The sequence below is a fragment of the Pseudopodoces humilis genome, chromosome 4, assembly GCF_049639895.1.
Source record: "Pseudopodoces humilis isolate 2021_Gansu_Grassland_sample_001 chromosome 4, ASM4963989v1, whole genome shotgun sequence".
NCBI classification, from domain to species: domain Eukaryota; kingdom Metazoa; phylum Chordata; class Aves; order Passeriformes; family Paridae; genus Pseudopodoces; species Pseudopodoces humilis.
The window spans coordinates 43,201,362-43,221,892 of record NC_142203.1 but is presented as its reverse complement, the minus strand read 5'-3'; the positions used below and the strand labels follow the sequence as shown (position 1 = coordinate 43,221,892).

Below are 20,531 nucleotides of genomic sequence, written 5' to 3'. Positions count from 1 at the left end.
TTCTTGTTTTTACTTTTCAGTCCAGTCTCATCTTTCAGATTCCCTCTTATTTCCAATACAATAGATTCCCCCAGGCTTTGACTGGGTAAGTAACCTTGGACAAGTGGGGGATGCACAGAAAGACACCTAGATCCCCAGATGTGACATAGTGATGCATTTGGTGTCATCACACATGGTAGGAGCTCAGGAAATACTCACTGCAAGAGGCTACAGAGAGAACAATGTGTCGTGTTAGATAAATGTCTCATGCTGAATATGCAGCTGAACATTAGGTCACACAGCTTTACAAACCAATCACAAGGCATTGGAGGACTTCTGTGATAGTTAAACAAAAAATTCTATTCATGTGCAAAAACAATGGTTTCCATCTTGTACCACAGGTGGCAGAGAACAACACAATCTGATATTCAGGGTGTCTCTTCTGTGTGGTGAGTTCAGACTATTCATTTTGCTTTTATATTATGAAATTCTTAAGATTTCCCTCAGACAGAGCAATTTTTTTCTCTCCAAAACCCCATGAATCCTGGGAAGCTGTGAGAGATCTGGAGTCTCCCTTTTCCTACTTTATATTTTCCTACCCGTTCTACAGAAAAAAAAATAATTATTTTAAATCACTTCTCTCTGTGTACAAAAGGAAGTGATTCCTTTCACCAAGGTCCTCTCAAAGAACAATGATTGGTATCCCTATTCTGCCTTGAAAATATTATATTGACAACTTTTATGTGGACTTCGCAGCAGAGGAAGAAATTACCTTGCTCTAGAAATAAGACTGCTGCCATTAGGCCTGCCTTCCCATTCCTAGCTAACCAGGAGACATATTCACAGCAGCTCTACATACAGTTTATCATACATAATAAAGGTTCCACAGGGCTAATTATTCCTTGGAAAAAAGTAATTAAAATCTCCAAATTAATGGAAATCATCATCAAATCTACTGGACTTCATTCCTGTATTTACCGGTATTGCCACAGATGGATCAGTGTAATCCTGGATGTACTGAGAAATAGAGGGATAGCCCTGGAACTTAGGGTTGTGCTGGATGATAATGAGTCAGCAATGTGCTCTGGTGGCCAGAATGTTCAGCTGTATCCTGGGCTACGATCACAGTATAGCCACCTGGGTTTGAAAGAGGTGATTGTCCCACTACACTCAACATTGGTGCAGCTTCACCTCAACAACTGTGTGCAGTTTTGGGCTCCACAGTGTAAGGAGGATATAAAATACTAGAATGTGTCCAAAGGAAGGCAACAAAGATGGTGAAAGGACTACAGGGCATGATTTGTGAGGAGCAGAGGAAAATATTAGGCTTGAGGGTGGCAGAAAGAGTGGTGCTGATCTTTGGTGCCTGGTGATAGGATGCAAGGGAACAGCTTAAAGCTCCATTAGGGAAGTCCAGAGTGGATAGAAGGAAAAGTTCTTCAGTGAGATGGTGGTCAAGCACTGGGACCAGTTCCACAGTGAAGGAAGTGCTCATGGTTGCCAGTCTGCTGGTGTTCAAAAAGTTTATGGACATTCTATTCTGTGACTATGATCTCAGATCACAATACCTTAACTAAAATACAGGCTTCATCAGTACTCTGACATCCATATTTATCCCTCCTTAAATAGTATGGGAAACAAATGGAGGTTAAGTAACCTGTACTGAGTAAATTTAGAGTAGAGGTGAAGACAGAAGTTTAAATATATACTCACTCGACAATCCCGCTGTAGTGTTTTCATTAGTGCACTGTGTGTCTCAGAGTCAAAATACAACCCTTCATGCATATCTTGCAGGAAATCCAGGTCTTTGAATGTAGGGTTGGACTTCTCCCTCTCTTTTCTTGATGCTCTCCGTTTGTATGTGGAACCTTTCAAGTCGTATGTGAAATGCATTTTCAAGGCTCGTGGCAAAACATTGTTCATGACAACAATTCTAATATTAATGCCTCCTGACTGAACGCAGTACAGCCCATAAAATTTGGGAAGAAGAGTCCTTGGGTTCTGGTTCAGATTCTAAAAGAAAACAGATATTTTTACATATGACTATTTTCAATGAACTTCCATGCTTAAGAAAGGGTTTTTTTTAAACTGCAAAAGACATTAGCCTGAAAGTTGTGTATATTTTCTTATTCAGCATTGTTTCTTCAACTAGTTCATTGTCTTTGTGGGTTTCTATTCCAGAAAGCTAGCAGAGGCATTGCCTTTTTGCCAGGAACTTACAAAGCCCAAGAGAGCAGGAATCACATTTATACCAGGTTTCTCTTTCTCACAGAAAACAACAGACTAGGCTAAACCTAAAAGCATCCCAAAGACTCAATTTAACTTTTCTGAACAACCTATGCATTTTACCTGCTGGAAGGAGTTCAAATTTAGTTCTCATTATCTTGACTTGGATTCTGAAAAACAGATCTCCTCTCTCCATGAGGCTTTTCACACTCAGGGTTGTCAAGTAACTACGTTATTTCCAAAGGAGTGTGAGGTCATAACAGAACCACAACTGACCATCAGAACAGAAAAGTGTGAAATAATCCAAATTCCACAACAGGCAAAATCAATTAGGTAGGAGAGGATAACAGAAGCAAGAGAGAAAATCCTCCTTCTGACTGCAACTATTCTCAGTTTTCAGCATGAAAAACAAAGAAGGGGGAAAACTACATCAGGTCTTACATGACTACTAAGTCACAATATACAACTATCAGAAGAAAGTGTTTTCACAGAAAAAATCACAGTGATTGAAGTTTTATACATTGGAAGCCATTGCATAGCAGTGAGAATCAAGTTCCCAGAAACAATACAAACTGCCCTTATATGTAACTGTAACAACTCAAATTTATGCTGAGTGGATTATGATGATTAGGAACAACAAAAAAGTATCTGCCACCATTGTCCTTTTTGATGTGTCAGTACACACCTTTTTTTTTTTTTTTTTTACACACACAGTGAATCCATGTTGCTTTAGTGCAATAATAACAACATTCCTCATTTTTAATATAAGAGCATAATTTTTCAAGTATTTACTTCAGAAAACAAAGCAAGAAAAGAAAGTCAGTCACAGACCTAATAATACAAAGTCCCACATACCACCCAGAAGAGTGTCTGTATGTATGAGTGGCTTTTGTTTTTTAAAAAAAAATAATTCTACTTACTTTTTAATCAATGGTTTTCCCTTCAGCTGACAGACAAAACCCAATACAATGGACTTAGAGTTAGCCCTCAAAAAGCTCCATTTAAAAATTAAGTTTTGAACAATTCACATAGATAAAAATATCTTTTACATCATTGCTTTAATACATGAGAAATGGAAATCAGAAGTAGTTGGAAACAAAAGGGAAACTGACCGGTCTAGTTTCTTTGTCCACTCTGAGTGAAATGCAGAGGGTAGACAAACACAAAATGGAGAAAAAAAACTGAATTAGAAATTTAGAAACCTTATTTTGTTACTAACTTATTAGAAGCAAAGTTTGGTATCAAATTAGATTATGACATTCAGCTTCATCTTGAATGCTAAAAGACCACAAATTCTTTTCTTAAATGCATTTTTGATTTGTATATATTCTTTTGGTTGGGTGTGTAGGGCATGAAGTAGAAAGACAGGTAAAAATGTAAAAAATACTACAAAAACTACAGATAAACCCAGTGAAATATTTCAAGACAAATGAAACTGAATCTTCAGAAGTGCGACACGAAACAGGAGAAATAGAGGTAAAATACAGTCTTCAATTACTTACCATATAATAACCTGGCAAGAGCTTCTGAAGAAACTCAGCCTCTTTGTGTTGAACTGTTTTGATGATGAATTCGTCACCGCTAGTTACAAAAAATAAGGACCCACTGGCGCCTGGGTTGGATAATTCAATTAAAGGTTCACTGCAGATTGAGTACTGGAAGAGACAAAAATTGCTTTTCACTGCCAATGCGTACATTACCCAAACAAGTTCAATATGAAGAACTGCAGGTTCAAGTAGGCACAAGAGAATCATGTAGCAACACTACTGCTTCTGGCTGAGATTTGGCAGGCCACTCTGCCCAGGTCATGCTGCATAACCATGGAAAAGCATCTGGCCACTGCGCATACAATCCCTCTTCGTGTCCCAAAGCAACAGGTGGATGTTTCTTTGGAGTGAAGCCAGTGGTTGAGGTGGAAGTAGTCAGTCTCCATGTCAGCATAGCAAATTCTGAGTCAAAAACTTTGAGAAGACATTTTCACTGGAACTGGTTGCTTTTCACACACACTTTTGAAAGAAACAGGTACAAGATGGTAGAAAAATAGTCTGGGACTAGAGGTTTCTCATTATAGGCAAATAGTCAAATCCTATTTTGTGCAACTGGGATTGAAACTAAACTGGGACTGATAAACTTGGTATAGCGATAGCTACTTATTTTAGTATAGTTACTAATTTTTTTAATCCTTTACTTTTTTTGTTTTATAATTGAAAACCACTTGAAACAGAAAAAAAACTCAATACCAGTAAGCAAGAAAAACTGGAATTTAAAGGACCATTATATTGCATATTTAGGCATTGCCATTATAGGATTCCTCTTCCACAGGACACATTAAGAAGGAAACAACCACATTAAGGAGGAAAAAGACACCAAAGACTACCCCTTACTAACAGAACCATATCTCATATGGAGACTAATGTATATTTATCAAATGTCCACTATTCCAAACTGCATTCAAATTAAATGGAGAGTAGACATTAAGCTTAAAACCATAGAAAATCTGTTTATATTAAATTTGAAAACAGTGATAACAGAAAATCTAATAAATACGTTCTTTTGTGAGTACTTGAACAAAAGAAGCATGTTTCCTCTGGACTCATGCCATTACCTTAATGCATCTTCTTATCCTAGCTCCAGCTAAGGCTTACAATTTTTAAGAGAATTATGCATGATATATAAATATTTCTTCTCCCTGTTTCCACTCAATTCCAATTAATACAAAATACCTTTCTTGTTAATCCTGTAGTTGCAATTTTCTAAAGACAGAATGGCCATACCCATCTGTAACACTACAAACCTTTAGACCAAATCAGCAGTAGTACTGCAGCAATTACATTTTTCTTGCCAAAATATTTAAATCTTCATGAGTAACTATCACTGTGATAAACATGTGAATGCAATTATCCTAAATGTTAAAGCTGGATAGAACAGTATAACATAAGCACAAGACATTGACCTACACTCTGTGTTGGTTCTTTTCCAGTGGTATGCAGTTCTGTAAAAAAGTCAGCCCACTAAATGCTGCTAATATGAAGTGCCCAGCTAGTTTTGACTGGACACCTCTAAAAGGCAAATCAAAACCAAAAGGTCAGAAAATCCCCCAGAGCCTGTCAGCTGAGTATTTATGTTCAAGAAATTTCCCTGCAAAATGACAGTACTCCATGAGGTTTCCAGTGACAATTTAATTCTACCAGCTGTTCAAATGTATTTACGCTTGTTATCCTATCAGATTCATACAGTACCTTACTGCTCATCCTCCTTGGGAAAGGTAAGGCTTTCAGTCTTGAGCTTTGTGACTTCAAATTAATAGAGTAAACTCACATATTCTTGCTGTAATTTCTACTCTTCTTTTACTTCACATGCCCTTCAGCCACAGCTGGACAATCATTTACTACTTACCACATACTACTTGTGTGTTTTCCTGTGCCAAGAGAAAAAAGAATCTGCAACAAGTTGTCTTGACTGGGGAACTTCCCTCAGGGAATGTTTTTTTTGTACTTAAACTGACTGTCACAAATCTTATTCACAGCATGCAGTCTTTGTATAAACTTTAATTTCTGCTACTGCAAAGGCTTCCTTAGATGGAAAAGTTGTTGCAGGTGATAGCAACTTTAGGAAGCAGTGTTTTTTGAGCAGCTGGCAACACAGCCCACATACTTCAGCTTTCATCAAGTCCATAAAAAGAGCTAAGATAAATAACACATTATATAATGACACTACTGTCACCCATGATGTCCTTATCTCTAAGTTGGAGAGGCATAGATTTGATGGATGGATCACTCAGTGTGTAATGAATTGGTCACACTCTAACAGTTGTGGTCAATGGAAAAAGAAATTCTTCTCTCTAAGGATGGTGAGGTGCTGGAATGTGTGGTCTAGAGAAGTTGTGGATGTCCCGTCTCTAGAAGTGTTCAACACCAGGCTGGATGGGGCTTTGAGCAACCTGGTCTAGGGAAAGTGTCCCTGCCCTTGGCAGTGAAGCTGGAACTAAATCATCTTTAAGTCCATTCCAATCTAAACCATTCTATGACTCCATGATTTATAAAATTCCCAAACAACTTTATTTCCTTGCTACTAGCATTTATAATTCAAATTAATTATCTTATTTTATATATAACTGTTATATATATATGTTATATAGTCATGAGGACTAGTAACACAGAATCCATACATAGCACTAAAGAATTGAAAAAAGACACCCACATTAAGACACCCACATTCAATCTAAATAAAAGCAAAACCAGCTAAGTGTTACTTTCAGGCTTATTGTCCATAAAGAAAGGAAACTCCATTATAGCACAGTTGAACACATCAGAAACAATTTAGTTAGTAGTATATTAATATCTCAGAACCATTTAATAATTTTTTCTTTTTTATTCACCCAAGGCCTTTCAAATTATTTTAGTTTTAAAAAAAGCCATTTTCAACATTGGAGTAAAAAAGGGATTTTAAAACTCATTCAAAAAAGTGCACAATAAAACTCTGGCATTTAAAGTTGCTCGTGTGAACCAGGACACTGATTTCTTGGGTGAAACACCATGAAACAAACAAACACTGGGCAAACATCCAGAAGATGGGAAAACATCTAGAAGACAATCCAGCTCAGCATTCATCCTACCCTTCCAAAAGCAGAACTACAGGAGAAATAAAATAGTGTATACTTGTCCTAGCAGTGTAGAAAGTGGATCCACCAAGTGAAGCCTGATTTTACAACACCAGCAAACTTGCAACTTTTTTTCTCGTGTAAACTGAACTCTGTGAAAGAGTAAGTCTTCAATTTATGCAATAGAGAGGACAAAGGAGTCATTCTAAAATGCTTCATTTTTAGTCTGCCATCCATGTTCCTCAAAGCTAGACAAAAACATTTGCAGACCTCACTTTGTAATGAAGTGTATAAACAAACCACACAAAAGTACTTAATTAGAACTGAATTGATGAAAGTCACACAAGTACTGATCATAATTTCTGCAGAAAAATTATCTGAATGACATGGATGTTGCTCTAGTCAATTAACAAAGCAGATTTTTAATATGTATAGTCTCAAAGATGAAGAATTAATTTTTTGTAAACATTAAAAACATTAACTAGTTATATACCCCTCCACACACAAAATTTCATATTGACTTGGGCACCCTTTAAGAATCTTTTTCTGCCACAATGAAACTAGCATGCTTTATAATAATTTGTAACTCAAAGGAAAACTGCAGGCTCTTACCAAATAGTCATCAGGCTTGATACCAAAAAGTTCTCTGAAATAGCGGAAGGCAAGAGGTGCATATGTCTTAAATCTGAAGTCAGGGTAATGATGAGCAGGGGTAAGATTGCTCCCTTCACTGAAAACAAAAACAAACCAAACCAAATTACTGAGCAATTATTAGCAGCTAGTTTCACCATAAAGCTGCCTAACTTGACTGTTTGTCTGCTGAGGAAAAGAACATAAATGCAGATAAATCTCTCTATCACCATTAACCACAGTAACAGAAATGCCTGTGAAAGACACTGCCAGCAAATTCCTTTTTCTCACCTTAAAGGAAATTATTATTTTCACCACATGTATGCATTTGCATAAAGATCATCTGTAAACATGAACAGAACAAAGTCGGCATTCCAAAAGTCCAGGGTAGAGGCTGACTCCACTGAATATTGAAAACTCTTGTGTCACGGCTGCTCAAGATGGCTCCAACCACAGCATCTCCCCCAGCCCTTCTCTGTTTGTAAGCAGCAGATCCAGCAGAGCAGCTCCTCCGGAAGGCTTACTTCCCAGCTGTGTTGGGAAGTTATCTTCACACACTCCAGTAATCTCCTAACCTGCCTTCTCTTTGCTGTGTTAAATTTCCAGAAGACATCTGGCAGGTTAAAATTTCACATGATTTCATGACAATCATGAAACGTCGGTCAGCTTATCTTAGAATAGTTCATCCACTTCCTCATCCTCTATGGGTGGTCTGTAACAGATTCCCACCAGGATATCTGCCTTTTAGGCCTTCCCCCTGATTGTCACCCATAGATACTCAACCTTCTCATCACTGTCCTGGAGCTTTGTAAAGTCAAAACACTTCCTAGTGTACAGAGCCACCCCACTACCTCTCGTTCCTTGCCTGTCCCTTCTGAAGGGCTTGTAGCCATCCAATGCAGCACTCCAGCCATGTCACCATGTTCCTGCGGTGGTGACTATGTCATGGCTTTCCTGCTACTCTGTGGCTTCCAGTTCCTTCTGTTACCTGTACTTCTTAGCTCTTTTCCTCATTTCATATCTATCATCTCACTGTATTTTTAACCTGAGTTACAAAAGACTTGAGATGAATTCTAGATATAAGGTAAAGGAAAAGGTCAGCAGCAAAATGCTTCTAGTAACCCCTATGGTTTTTCTATGCCCATGGATTCATTTATGATACAAACTGGGAGATGTCTTTTAAGCAGAAGAATGAAGTTCTACACTGTGTTCAAAACAAGCAAGAGCACTCTTAAGACAAAATCAGATAGACAGAAACTTCCTAAAACATTTTTGGGTATTAGAAAGAAGGCATTTATTAGAGCATGCTGGTCATTCTGGGGATCTCACTTGATCAATTATCAAGTGCTCTGAAAGTAATGTGAACAAAGTTTTTACCATACACTGTGATTATTATTCATTAGCTATCCCCACTTACTTGACTTTATTTGACATAATCACACCCCTTATCAGAAGTCATTATCTGATTCTTGGGGTCTGTCTTCAATGTCCAGTGTCCTTTCTATGTGGCTCTTCCTTGACCTCTGCTTCTGAGTAAGTGCAGTATCATCCTTCTACACAACTTCTACTTTGCCAGCCTTGCAGAGCTGAGCTGGCATCCTGCTTGCATTTGGCATGACTTCTGTTTGCCTAAGTTACATCCTTTATTTATTTCTCCAAGGTTGTGCTGTTGTGTTCTATTGTCCTTGATAAGAGTAGAATGCTGTTCTGTTTTACTATTCTTATCACTTTGGCCAGGGTCTGAATGGTCTGATAAATAGATGTCATGGAGTTACTTTACCTTTAAGAAAGTTTAAGTTGCTGGGATCTGCCTGGCGTCTTTTCTCCTGACCAATTATCGGTCATTGCTGAGAATTGACAGCAGTTTAGGCCATTGAAAAGTGGGATCAACTTGTGAACCCTACCTTAAAGTGTAAAACCAGAGCTCTCTTGGTTCTCTTTGTTTCCTGGCTGGGAAGGGTGGCAGAGCTTCAGGCCTCCCGCTCCCTGTCCAGGCCATGCGGCCGGGCGGGGACTGGGCTGGGCCCAGCGTCTCCCGGCCGGGGGATGCGGGCCCTGTGGAGGGGGTTTTCTCCGGGCTCCGGCCGGGCCGGGCCGAGCCGATCTCTGGCTCGGCTGCAGGTCTTTTGCTGTGGCTGGATTCACTGGAGACTGCTGAGTGAAGAAAGAGAGAGGGCTCTGGGCCTGCAGCGGGCTGGGCGCGGCGACTGCACTCTCCAGAGCAGCCATGAGGAACTTTCCATCGCAGACGGCTCCAGCTCCTGCACCGGCTGAGGCCACAGAACTACCTACAACAGCTTGGGCAAGATTTTAACTCTTTCATTTCCCAGATGAGACTTGCGGATTAATCTTTTTATCCAGACAGAGAAAAGAGAGTGATCAACATGAAAAGAGACTTTATAAACTACTAGTGACAGGAAAGAAAAGAAGCTTCAGAAAAGGTAGAGAATTAAGAAGATGCTTTAATTAAGCTGAAATATCTTTCTGTTAAAACTATGGAAATGGACAATAAGGTCTTGAAAACACTCCTTTAATTCATGACAGTATATAGGGAGGAATAGAGTGTTCAAAGTGTAAATTTTGAGTAAAAAATAGAGTAATTATGGTACAGTGAAGTGCTGGAAGATTTGAAGCCTTGAGAGGCAATGAGAAAACTGTTTTCTGGTGAAGCTCACGGAAACAGATGAAGAAGACTTTTTGCCTTTGAATAACTTATCCTTAAAAATCCCATCCCTAGACTCATGGCCCATATACACTTAAGAGTGATGTGAAAAATGGGAGGAGTGGGCTCTAATAACAGCAGCTCTGGGCAGCTAACATTAGAGCAATGGAAAACTATAACAAAAAATAGTTTTTCTTGTGAGAAACTCCATAAATTAACAGGAAGAAACTTCTGTTTCTCTATAAAGACTGGTGAAAAGACTGTAGCAAGAATTGGGACTGTTTTAACCATCAAAGTTCCAAAGGTTTTGTCTCTTTTGTCATGTGAACAAGGGAATAGTGGGTAGACAGGGGATGAAAAGGTTTTTCTGGAAGTTTATTCTGGTGTTCTTATTGTAGTTTGTCAATAAACTTTCTTTTTTTCCCTTTTAAGTTTTATGCCTGTTTTGCTCTTGTTCTAATCCATATCTCACAGCAAGAAATAAGTAATTTTCTTAGTTATTGGTTTAAAACCACGACAATAGAGAAATACAAAATCCAAGACTTGATATAGTTACTGAAATCAGCTTTTCCAGCTCCTCTTTATTCATTTACCATAACTAAATTATTCAATAATGTAGACTGTACCATTATTCTTGGCAAAAAGAATATCCAATGGACTCTAAAAAAGAATAAAAGGCTACTACAAATTCACACAGGTATGAAAAGCAATAAAAGTTAAGCAACATTCCTGAAAAAGATAATGAATAAAAATTAAATATAATTAAAGAATTTTATAGCTTTCATCCTGTACAATTAATACTTGTCATATGAACTTGCCACCTTTCATTAACAGTAGCTTGATGACAGAAGCCTAGCTTCCCCTGTATGCACGCTGCCAAACTCCACACAACTGAACTTTTTCAGTGACAGCAGGTGAACAAGCCTTCCCAGGCTCCAGAAATGTATAACACTTCAGACTCTTGAACAAGAGATGTGAGAAGGAAAAAAACCAAGCAGATTTCTGTCTAGAATTCACACATAAAAGATGTTCGTGGATGACCACAAATACAAAGACAATAGAATACTGCTGCTTCTTGGAGTGCTAAACCCTAGAGGTAATAGTGAAGGCTGCCTAGTCCTAATGAACTCCTTCGATCACTTTATATTTACTGCAGTACGACTCCAAGATACCAAAATCAAATCCACGTATGCTTTATTGTTCCATTACAGAGCTAAAAATCGAAATCAGTAGGATATAAGCTAAAGATGGTAGTGTTTCTTTACAGTTAAGATAGACTAATGTTCAGAACACTGCCAGATTAGTCAGACACTAAGTTTTATATAGATGGTTGTGATTCACTAAATTATTGCACAATATGAGGATGTCCCAGCAGTAATATAGCTACAGTGGAAACCTGGGGCAAATCCATTTAATTGTCAAAAGATGCAGAAAAGAACAGAACAGAACTTCTCTACTGAAGTATCACAATTGTCGGGGAATATGAGGCATCTAATTTTTTTTATAAAGTTCTACATTTTGGTACAAAATACTTTTATAAATCTGCTTCCTCCAGCTAACTTGAAACTAAAAAGCTTCTCTTGTGAAAGCATGTCAGCAAATAGATTACATGTCTGTCATGGGGTGACTTTACCTTTAAGGTGGTTGTGAGAGCTAAGGAAGTTGAAGTTGCTGGGGACTGAAAGGAGTCTCTTCTCCTGACCAATTATTGGTCATTACTGGGAATTGACAGCAGTTTTGACCATTGAAAAGTGGGATCAACTTATGAACCCTACCTTAAAATGTAAAGTCAAGGCACTTCTGTGCTCTTTGTTTCCTGGCTGTGAAAGGTAACAGACCTCCGGCTGGCTTCCCGTCCCCTGCCCAGCCCATGCGGCCGGGCGGGGGCTGGGCTGAGCCTGCCGCGTCTCCCAGCCGGGAGATGGGGCCTGCGGGGCTTGCCCTGGGCTCTGGCCGGGCCAGGTCGGTCCCTGGCTAGGCTGCAGTGACGGAGTTCACCGGAGACTGCCGAGTAAAGGAGAAAAAGCTCTGGACCTGCGGTAGGCTGAGACAGCGACTACACTTTCCAGAGCAGCCATGAGGAATTTTCTATCGCAGACAGCTCCAGCTCCTACACCGGCAGAGGTCACAGAACCATCTACAAAGCCTGGGCAAGATTTTAAACTTTTCATTTCTTGCAGATTAATCCTTTTATCCAGAGAGAGAAAAAGAGAGTGATCAACATGTAAAGAGACTTTACAAAACTATCAGAGACAGTAAAGAAAAGAATTAAGTTTCAGAAAAAGTAGAGAATAAGATGCGTTTATGAGCTGAAATACCTTTCTGTTGAGGCTATGGAAATGGACAATAAAGTCTTGAAAAAACTCCTTTAATTCATGACAGTATATAGGGAGGAATGGAGTGTTCAAAGTGTAAATTTTGAGTAAAAAGTAGAGTGATTGTGATACAGTGAAGTGCTAGAAACAGTGAAGCGAAAATTTGAAGCCTTGGGGGCAGTGAGAAAAACTGTTTTCTAGTGAAGCTCACAGAGACAGATGAAGAGGACTTTTGCCTTTAAATAACTCATCCTTAAAATGCCATCCCTAGACTCATGGCCAATAACACACCTCAGAGTGAGGTGAAATGGGAGGAGTGAGCTCTGATAACAGCAGTTCTGGGCAGCTGACATCAGGGCAATAGAAAACTATAAAAAAATTAGTTTTCTTGTGAGAAACTCCATAAATTAACAGAAAGAGACTTCTGTTTCTCTACAAAGACTAGTGAAAAGACTGTAGCAGGAATTGGGACTGTTTTAACCATCAAAGTTCCAAAGTTTTTGTCTCTGTTGTCATGTAAACAAAGGAATAGTGAGTAGTAGAGGATAAAAAGGGGTTTTCTAGAAGTTTATTCTGGTGTTCTTATTATTGTAGTTTGTTAATAAACTTTCTTTATTCCTTTTAAGTTCTATGCCTGTTTTGCTCTCGTTCTAATCCATATCTCACAGCAAGAAATAAGTAATCCTTTTTTTAGTTACTGGTTTAAAACCACGACAATGTCCTTACCTTACCAGAATATGTATGGTTATCTCAGGTGAATGTCACTAAGGTGAGATGAAGGTAGGAGGTTTGCCATGACAATAGGACAGTTCTGAGCCATTTCGTAAGTGTGTTTGGAGTAAAATGACCAACACTGGGTCAGCAGATGCACAGTAATGCATAGTAAGTGGAGATTTATTGCAAAACAGAGCAATTATATTGGAATAGCTTCTACACAGAGGGCATTTCCATGTATTTAGAGCACATCAGATACTTTATTACAGACATAACAATCAATTTCCCTATGCAGACAACTTTCCTTATTTTTTATGAAATCATCTTTTAAAAACACCTTATGTTTAAGGTCTACAGAGTATTTTGCTATACCCTACTATTTCTGTTAATCATATTAATTAGTTTCAGCTTCACTGCCCAACAGAATAGTTTACTGATCCCAACAGTAAGCTCTTCTGTAATTCATGAAGCAAGCCTGACACAGATTTAAGATTTCTTTTTAGTACTCTGGAAAATAGTTTTTAAGGTTTTCTTGATTGTACTTTAAACAGAAAAAGGAGCCTCACTTCCAGTACTGTCTTACAGTAATGGAAACCTTTCAAATTTCTTATCAGTTTGAAGCTCATACGACGTGTATGATTTGAAAATGGCCTTGCTCTTGCTGGAAAAGGACAAACTCCACTGTAAAGAATGCTTGATGCAAGTACATCCCTACCCTATTTAGAATTATTCACATTCCACTCAATTAGCTATTGAAATAATGTATCTGTGGTTTCTCTCCACATTTTGTTGATGCATTTTAAAGTTTCACTCTTGTGGGATAAGAGTGTGTATGCAAACCCCTACATATTACAGTTTTTAATCAGTCTAGGGAGTTTCAAGGGGATGATTATGTCTTTGAAATTGAACAAGAAAAATGCCAGTGATCCACTGACAAAAAGTTAAATCTGCTAAATGGTGCTTTGGACATAATAAAAAAGAGGGGTAACCATACAATTTCCCCCTCAGCTAGTTTAAGCACAGGTCTACCAGAGAAACAAAGATAAAGACTTTTAAAATTAGCTCTGATTCTGGCAGTCTTGAGGAATTCAAGTCTTCCTCTATGAGCTATGACAACAAAACACAGGCTTTTGAAAGATTAAGAAGCAATTGTAACTTATGAGGTATTTTAATAACCTGAACTGTTACACCACACAAAAGATTTATAGGCAGACTGAAGAAGAGAGACTAAATTTAAAATGCAAGTTTGGTTTAATATGTAAATTATAATTATTTTTTTTTAATCAAGCACTCCTAGAAATGATAGTATGCACATCTTAGCCTGTCTCTTTGTAAAAACAGAGTAAATTTAAAGCATAGGTGGTGCAATATCAAACTAAAAGTGAAGTAAAACTAATTACATTTTAATGACTAACCCAATGGCTGTAAAAATTTGTTTAACACCCAGATACATTTCTTGGCAGTTTTTCTTTGCTATGGTCTCACCCTGGTAGGATGTACTCAGGAGATACGACACCTATCTGAACAGGCAGAGAAAGCCAGCTGCATATCTTGGTAGTAAGCGTTCATTGCTGAGGATTGTTAAAAGGCTCTGATGGAGCTGTTAACGAAAGAATTAGTCTGTAGTTGTGACCCCGTGTATAACTTTTTTGTGTGTATTGTAAAAAATTGAAGAGGAGGAACACTTCGGTTCTATCAGTGAAAGCAATCCTTTTTTAGATTGTAAAATCAAAATAAAATGTCTAAACGCAATTGCTCCCAACATTAAAAACTAAGATTATCTAATTTCAATTTAATTGCACTTGAATGCAGCTGTTTTTTAAAAATTCATCAAAATGTGTTTCAGCTCTAAAAACTGTATCAAACAAGCACATCCTGCGGGCATGTTCCTTTCCTGTATGTAATTTCAGGAAAGCATCACTTGCCACATGATGGAAGTAGGATATCTGTATAAATAGGTGTGTCTGTGTTTCCTTCATACTGTGGGTTAAAGTCCAGTGGTAATATCCCTTTTTCTCACTTACATTTTCCTAAACTTTCAATTACCAAATGCTCTCCTAAGTGGTTCCCTGCAAGACAGCTTTGAAATACAACTAGGAATAGTAAATAACTTAAAAACAAGTCAAATCAATCACATCTACATAACAGCTGAATACAGAAGCATTTACTTACAACGATGAAGATACGATTATTTCATAATCACTGGAAATGCTATTAAAATACAGGACCTCGGGGTACTTGAGAAGTATTTTAAGCAGTCTACATAACCATACAACTATCCGGGTTATCAGAGGTTTACCAATAATTTATTGGTTACAGAAGTAGCTGAGTCCAGTAACTCACACCAGATTTTGCTTCTGTCACCAAAGTATCCCCATTTCTAATATGTTTTGCATCCTCCACTGTGCTATCACTCAACTCACAAACCATAAAATCCTTGTCAGAATTCGAGTCATTCTGTGCATCTCTGCAACCAAAGCACCAAGGAAGAGCAGCAGCACTTTACCAGAATATTCAAGTCACTTTATCTTCCTCGTGAAACTGCCCAATAGAAACCCATGTCACGGTGTAAGTTAAACAACAGCTCATTGTTAGTGTGAACATTTAAATACAAGTCACACTGAACGTCTAGAGCATTCTATACTACAAAAACACTTAGTCCATCAGCTAACCTATGATACGGGTTTAGTACAGGTATTTCAAAGGGTATCAATTTTCTCAATCAGTTGTCAAAAACATTAGAGAAAGCACTACACTTCAGTTTTAGATGTAGGGGAGAACCCAGACTGGCAAAGTTTTTACTTTCTTAGTACTTTTGAGTACTTATTTGGGCTATCGTTCAAATGCTATCACAATACAACGGTAAGCTTCTGGCATTAAAGAGGAGAAACTACTGAATAATCTTTCATTAGCATCACAAGAAAGCAATTTGTAAATGAACAAGTTTAGTATACAGACTGTAGCTGCAGAGTGCTACAGGTCATCAGCATCTAACACTTCCCAACTCCATTAGAAACCATAGCAACTGTTCTCAATATGCAGGATCTAGACCCTGGAATCAAAGTGTATTAACAAGGGAAGTGCAGAAGATTGACTAACAACTTGCTGCAAAAAAGGTCAAACTCAACAGTTAGAAGCAGCCACCATCTAAGAAAAAAACCCCGCAGACTGAAACATACCGTCTTGCTTGAAACGGTCTGCATTTCTGAAGCTTCATAGCCAAAATTAGCTGATACAATGGAGCAGCTTCTGTTTGGCTTCTCAACGACCACAGAAAATTCACCTCCTTCTGTGTCTGCTGGAAGACCTTAATAAGCTGCCTACACTGCCAACTTACAAGCAGCTGCACAGCCCCATGGTCCAGTGACTAATTTCAGCCACCACTGCCTGCCAGAGCTAGCCTTACAAATGAGCGACGAGCCGTTCTAACCAAGGCCGTCTCACTGGGAGCCAGCACCACAGCCAAGTCAAAGGGCTGACTAAATACTGCTGAAGCCACATACAAATGACTAACTGGAAACAAACTGTGCCACCGGGAACTGCTTCCAGCCAAGGAAGATGGGCACAAATATGCCCCTCACAGCTTGTCACAGGACAGAGCATAGAGACCACAAGCAGGATGAATAACATTCCCACCAAACCCTCCAGCCATTGTTGCAGCAGTTACAACGCCAGGTAAGCATCTCTGTTGCTGGATTTCCAAAGCAGAGTTGAAAAGCCAGAAAAGAGGTTACTTGGAGTGGTTTCACTGTATCCAGTGCATAGAGTGTAGACTGCAGACATTGTCTTCAGAATCAAGTAGGTCAGTGCAGGGTGCTTTATTGTTTCTCCATCCTAGTAGCAAATTTGCACAGTACCATTTTAACTCTTTGGGTGGTGGTTCTCAATAAGCAACATTATAGCAGCTTCCAGTAATTCCTCATTTTCCAAAAACAACATGTTATACAAAGTCCTAGGGACCTTGAAGAGAAAGGGATGAAAGGCCCTCCACCACTACCTTGTGCAAATGAAGGCAAGCACCTTTGCAATTCAAATCCGCCCACTCTACAGAGACACCTGTACTTCACTCAAAGTCACTTCCAGAAATAAACATGTAAATTAAACTGGGCTAAACTCTGACCAATTCAACACAGTTACAGAGTAACTCTGGACCAGGAATAACCTGCAATCCAGGGAGTTACTTCTGATTTATATCAGTAGCTCCCAAAATATGCAGAGCAGTTATGTTCAGATCTGACCTAAACACTTTTTTCTCTTGCCTTTTTCTCCCTTCTTAATGAATCCTGAATGCTTCAGTATGACTACTAAAGCAGAGATACAGGCTAAGGGTTATTTCAGGGTCTGAGATGTGTGCAGAGACTATTTATCCTCTTCAACCAATAAAATTCATAAACAAGTGTTAACTATTTTCCCCTAGCTATAAAAGGGGAGACATAACACTGTTCTGCTCAGCGGTGCACAGGCTGCATTGCATTGCATTTCTACTAGCTTAGGTCTATCTTACCACTGCCATCTTAACAGTGCTCCTGTTGCTGTCAAAGAAGCAGGGGGTGCCTATGACTGAAAAACAGAGTCTTCTCACCTCGCTGCCAGACACAGGAAAGGCAGGGAAAACATGGGGGGAAGGTGGAGCAAGACACTGTGTGAAGAGGCAGGTTGCTCTGAAGTTGCCAAAATGAAGGGGAAGTTCAGCTGACAGCCTGTTTGAAGTTTCAGATAAATTATTTGTACCCAAAGCAAGTGGAAAAATACCTGCACCTTGCTGGGCAAGCACCTATTTCAGCACCGCTCTTGCTGCACTGTTAGGTTCTCCTTCAGCTGAGAAACTTCTGCAGAGAGTTTACTCAACCTCAGCGTGCTCCAGGGTACTTCCAGGTAGAGGTCAACCCACTTCACCTGGTGGTGTAACTAATTTTCACTAATTGCTTTCAACCCAGACAAATCCAAAGGGGACAAAAAAAAAATTCATGACAGTAATTGTTTTTAACAACGCTGCCATCACATATAGGTACTCCCCTAGGAAAAAGTGAAGAGTGCCTAAAAGTGCACCTTGGGAGTGCAGCCCCAGCTGTAAAGAATGTAAAGCCTTTGCTTTTTACTTCAAACATGGGTAATGAAGTTACCTATTGAAGTCCTATGGCTCAGGACCAAACCACATAATGCTGTCCTGAAACAACATCCCAAGACTTTGAACCAGCAGGGAAGAATTCTGTATTAATTTTGTGCAATCCAAAAGTATTACAATTTGTGCACAGTAATGCACTTCTGGTTGAATATATTTTAGATAAATAAAAGTGGATGTTACACTGAGACATAGCAAGGACTTGAAATTTGACATTTCTGTGCATCTGCATAAGAAATCAAGTGTCATGTTTGAAGAGATCGCTACAGATAGCCAACTTTTATTTCCATAGACAATGTTGTCAACAAGTGCTCTTTATGGAGAGGCTCTTTATTACAGTCAAGGTGTCTCATTATGCTATATACTGCTTACTACCTAGCTATGTAAAAAAAAACCAAACCCAAATCTACACTGCTTTGGCCATTACTTTCCTTATCTAATTTTCCTCAAAATATTTATTTTTTATAGGAAACTGTAAAGGTACTACTAAAGCTTTTCTATTAAATTTTACATTAGTGGAATCAGTCCCTTCCTTCTGCCTTTTGTTTTTGTTTCAAAAGTGATGTGTCCTAGCTCTTCCTTAATACCAATACAAAACAAGGAAATCTCATTTCTGTGCATACATGCATATGAGTCACACAGGAAAGAAGGCACATGCAATGCTGTGGACTATAAAACATTTCATTTAACTTGTCCTTTTAAAACTATGATTAAAAAGAGAATAATTTTTCTTTCTCAAACCGTGCTATACAATTACAGTTTCAGCATGTAGGTTCTATTTAGTTTCCATCAACAAAGCTGATATAGCAAACACAGCACGGAAGACTTTATAACTGTCATAGGCAGACATTTTTCTCACCAATAAAAGCTTTGTTACATGATATATAAATTTCTCACCTGTAAGTTGGATTTTTTAAACAACATTTTGTAATTATAGTGTAGGAAAACACATGCATATAATTAACTTCTCTGTATCTCCCTAATCTACAAGAGAAAGACTACTAATGTGCGCAAACCCTATCATTAACACCAAAACAAGGATATGAACACCCTCAACTACTATGTATTAATGTGAAAGCTTCATTTCACTTTTTTTTTTTCCTTAAGGATATCTCACTTCAATGAAAATCAAGGAAATTTACATGAGGAAATACCAAAATTTAAAGTGTCTGCATTTTGTACATTGCTCAGTTAACTTGGTTTAGTGACACCAGTAAATACTAAGGATTATAAATTATTCAAAACAGCTTATGCAGTAGCATTCAAACTGTACATGAACAAAACTTTGAAAAAGTGGTAAAAATCAATCCCAAATCCAGGAAAGATTATGTAGATAGCACGTTCTTACTGAAATGACTGTATTTAGTGCTTCTGAAAACCCAAAAAACACTCAACAGAGTAAGTCATCCTGATTTTGAAATACATTTCCCCTAAACCCTCATCTCTTGCTAGCATATGGAACTTGGAAAGGATATATGGCACTGTATTTCATCTTCTGTACACCAAAAATATAACCTTGATTTCCCTTATGAGGATAACTATATTGTTACTACTTCTATACCATCAGCTTGGCAGTGATACAAGCTGAGGTGGTAAAGCAGTCAAGGTGCACAACCTGTAATCAGCATAGCTTAAAGGAGATGAGTGTTGTCACTAGACTAGATTCCTGAATAGAATTTTATAGTGTAAATATAAGGCAATGTTGTAGTATAAATTTTTACATTATAATTAAAACAGCAGGACTTGAATTTTCAAATTTTTTTTTTAAAACTCATCAACAACATATCAAGTATTATTTTCAGAAACTAATACACAACTAATCAAATGTGAATGTCAGATCCACAAATCACTTCAAATTCAAATTGACAACTCCATTAATTGAAAGTGTCAAAATTTCTTTCTCTGTCTATAAATGGTAAGTCTCAAATCTTCAGAAGTGTGACCTTTCAAATTCTCTCCCTACCTTCATTTTAAATGACAATATGAGGACCAATTACTTTTCAAGTTTCATACATTATACTTACTCTAACATGGTTTTGTTAGAACTAGAAAACAAACATGGTTCAAAACACCTAGTTAAGAGCTGAAATTATGTAATTTTATTGAAGAAAAATCCAATATGTTTCTTCTTACCTTGGTAGAAAGACACTTTCCACTACATAGAAATCTTGCATAAGAACATCTCTGTCTGGCTTTGATGTAAGGTTTCCTACGGTGTATCCTATTCCCAACTGGATAGCACCTTTAATAGCCGAGGATGCAGTCTGTGTAGAAAGTAAGAAT

General features: G+C 38.2%; 1 protein-coding gene across 2 annotated transcripts in view; it reads right to left on the bottom strand.

The window, feature by feature from the left end:
* Positions 1-20,531, bottom strand: part of PIP5K1B (phosphatidylinositol-4-phosphate 5-kinase type 1 beta) — a 99,212-nt gene that overhangs the window by 30,665 nt on the left and 48,016 nt on the right. The window contains exons 4-7 of one of the 2 annotated variants that reach the window (XM_005522650.3): positions 20,382-20,512; positions 7,418-7,535; positions 3,708-3,860; positions 1,693-1,992 (exon numbers count right to left, since the gene is read on the bottom strand). In XM_005522650.3, coding sequence (XP_005522707.1) covers positions 1,693-1,992; positions 3,708-3,860; positions 7,418-7,535; positions 20,382-20,512 — 702 coding nt within the window. Of the gene's footprint in view, positions 1-1,692; positions 1,993-3,707; positions 3,861-5,444; positions 5,653-7,417; positions 7,536-20,381; positions 20,513-20,531 lie in introns of those variants that run through there. The other variant, XM_088054155.1, reaches the window with a different exon arrangement.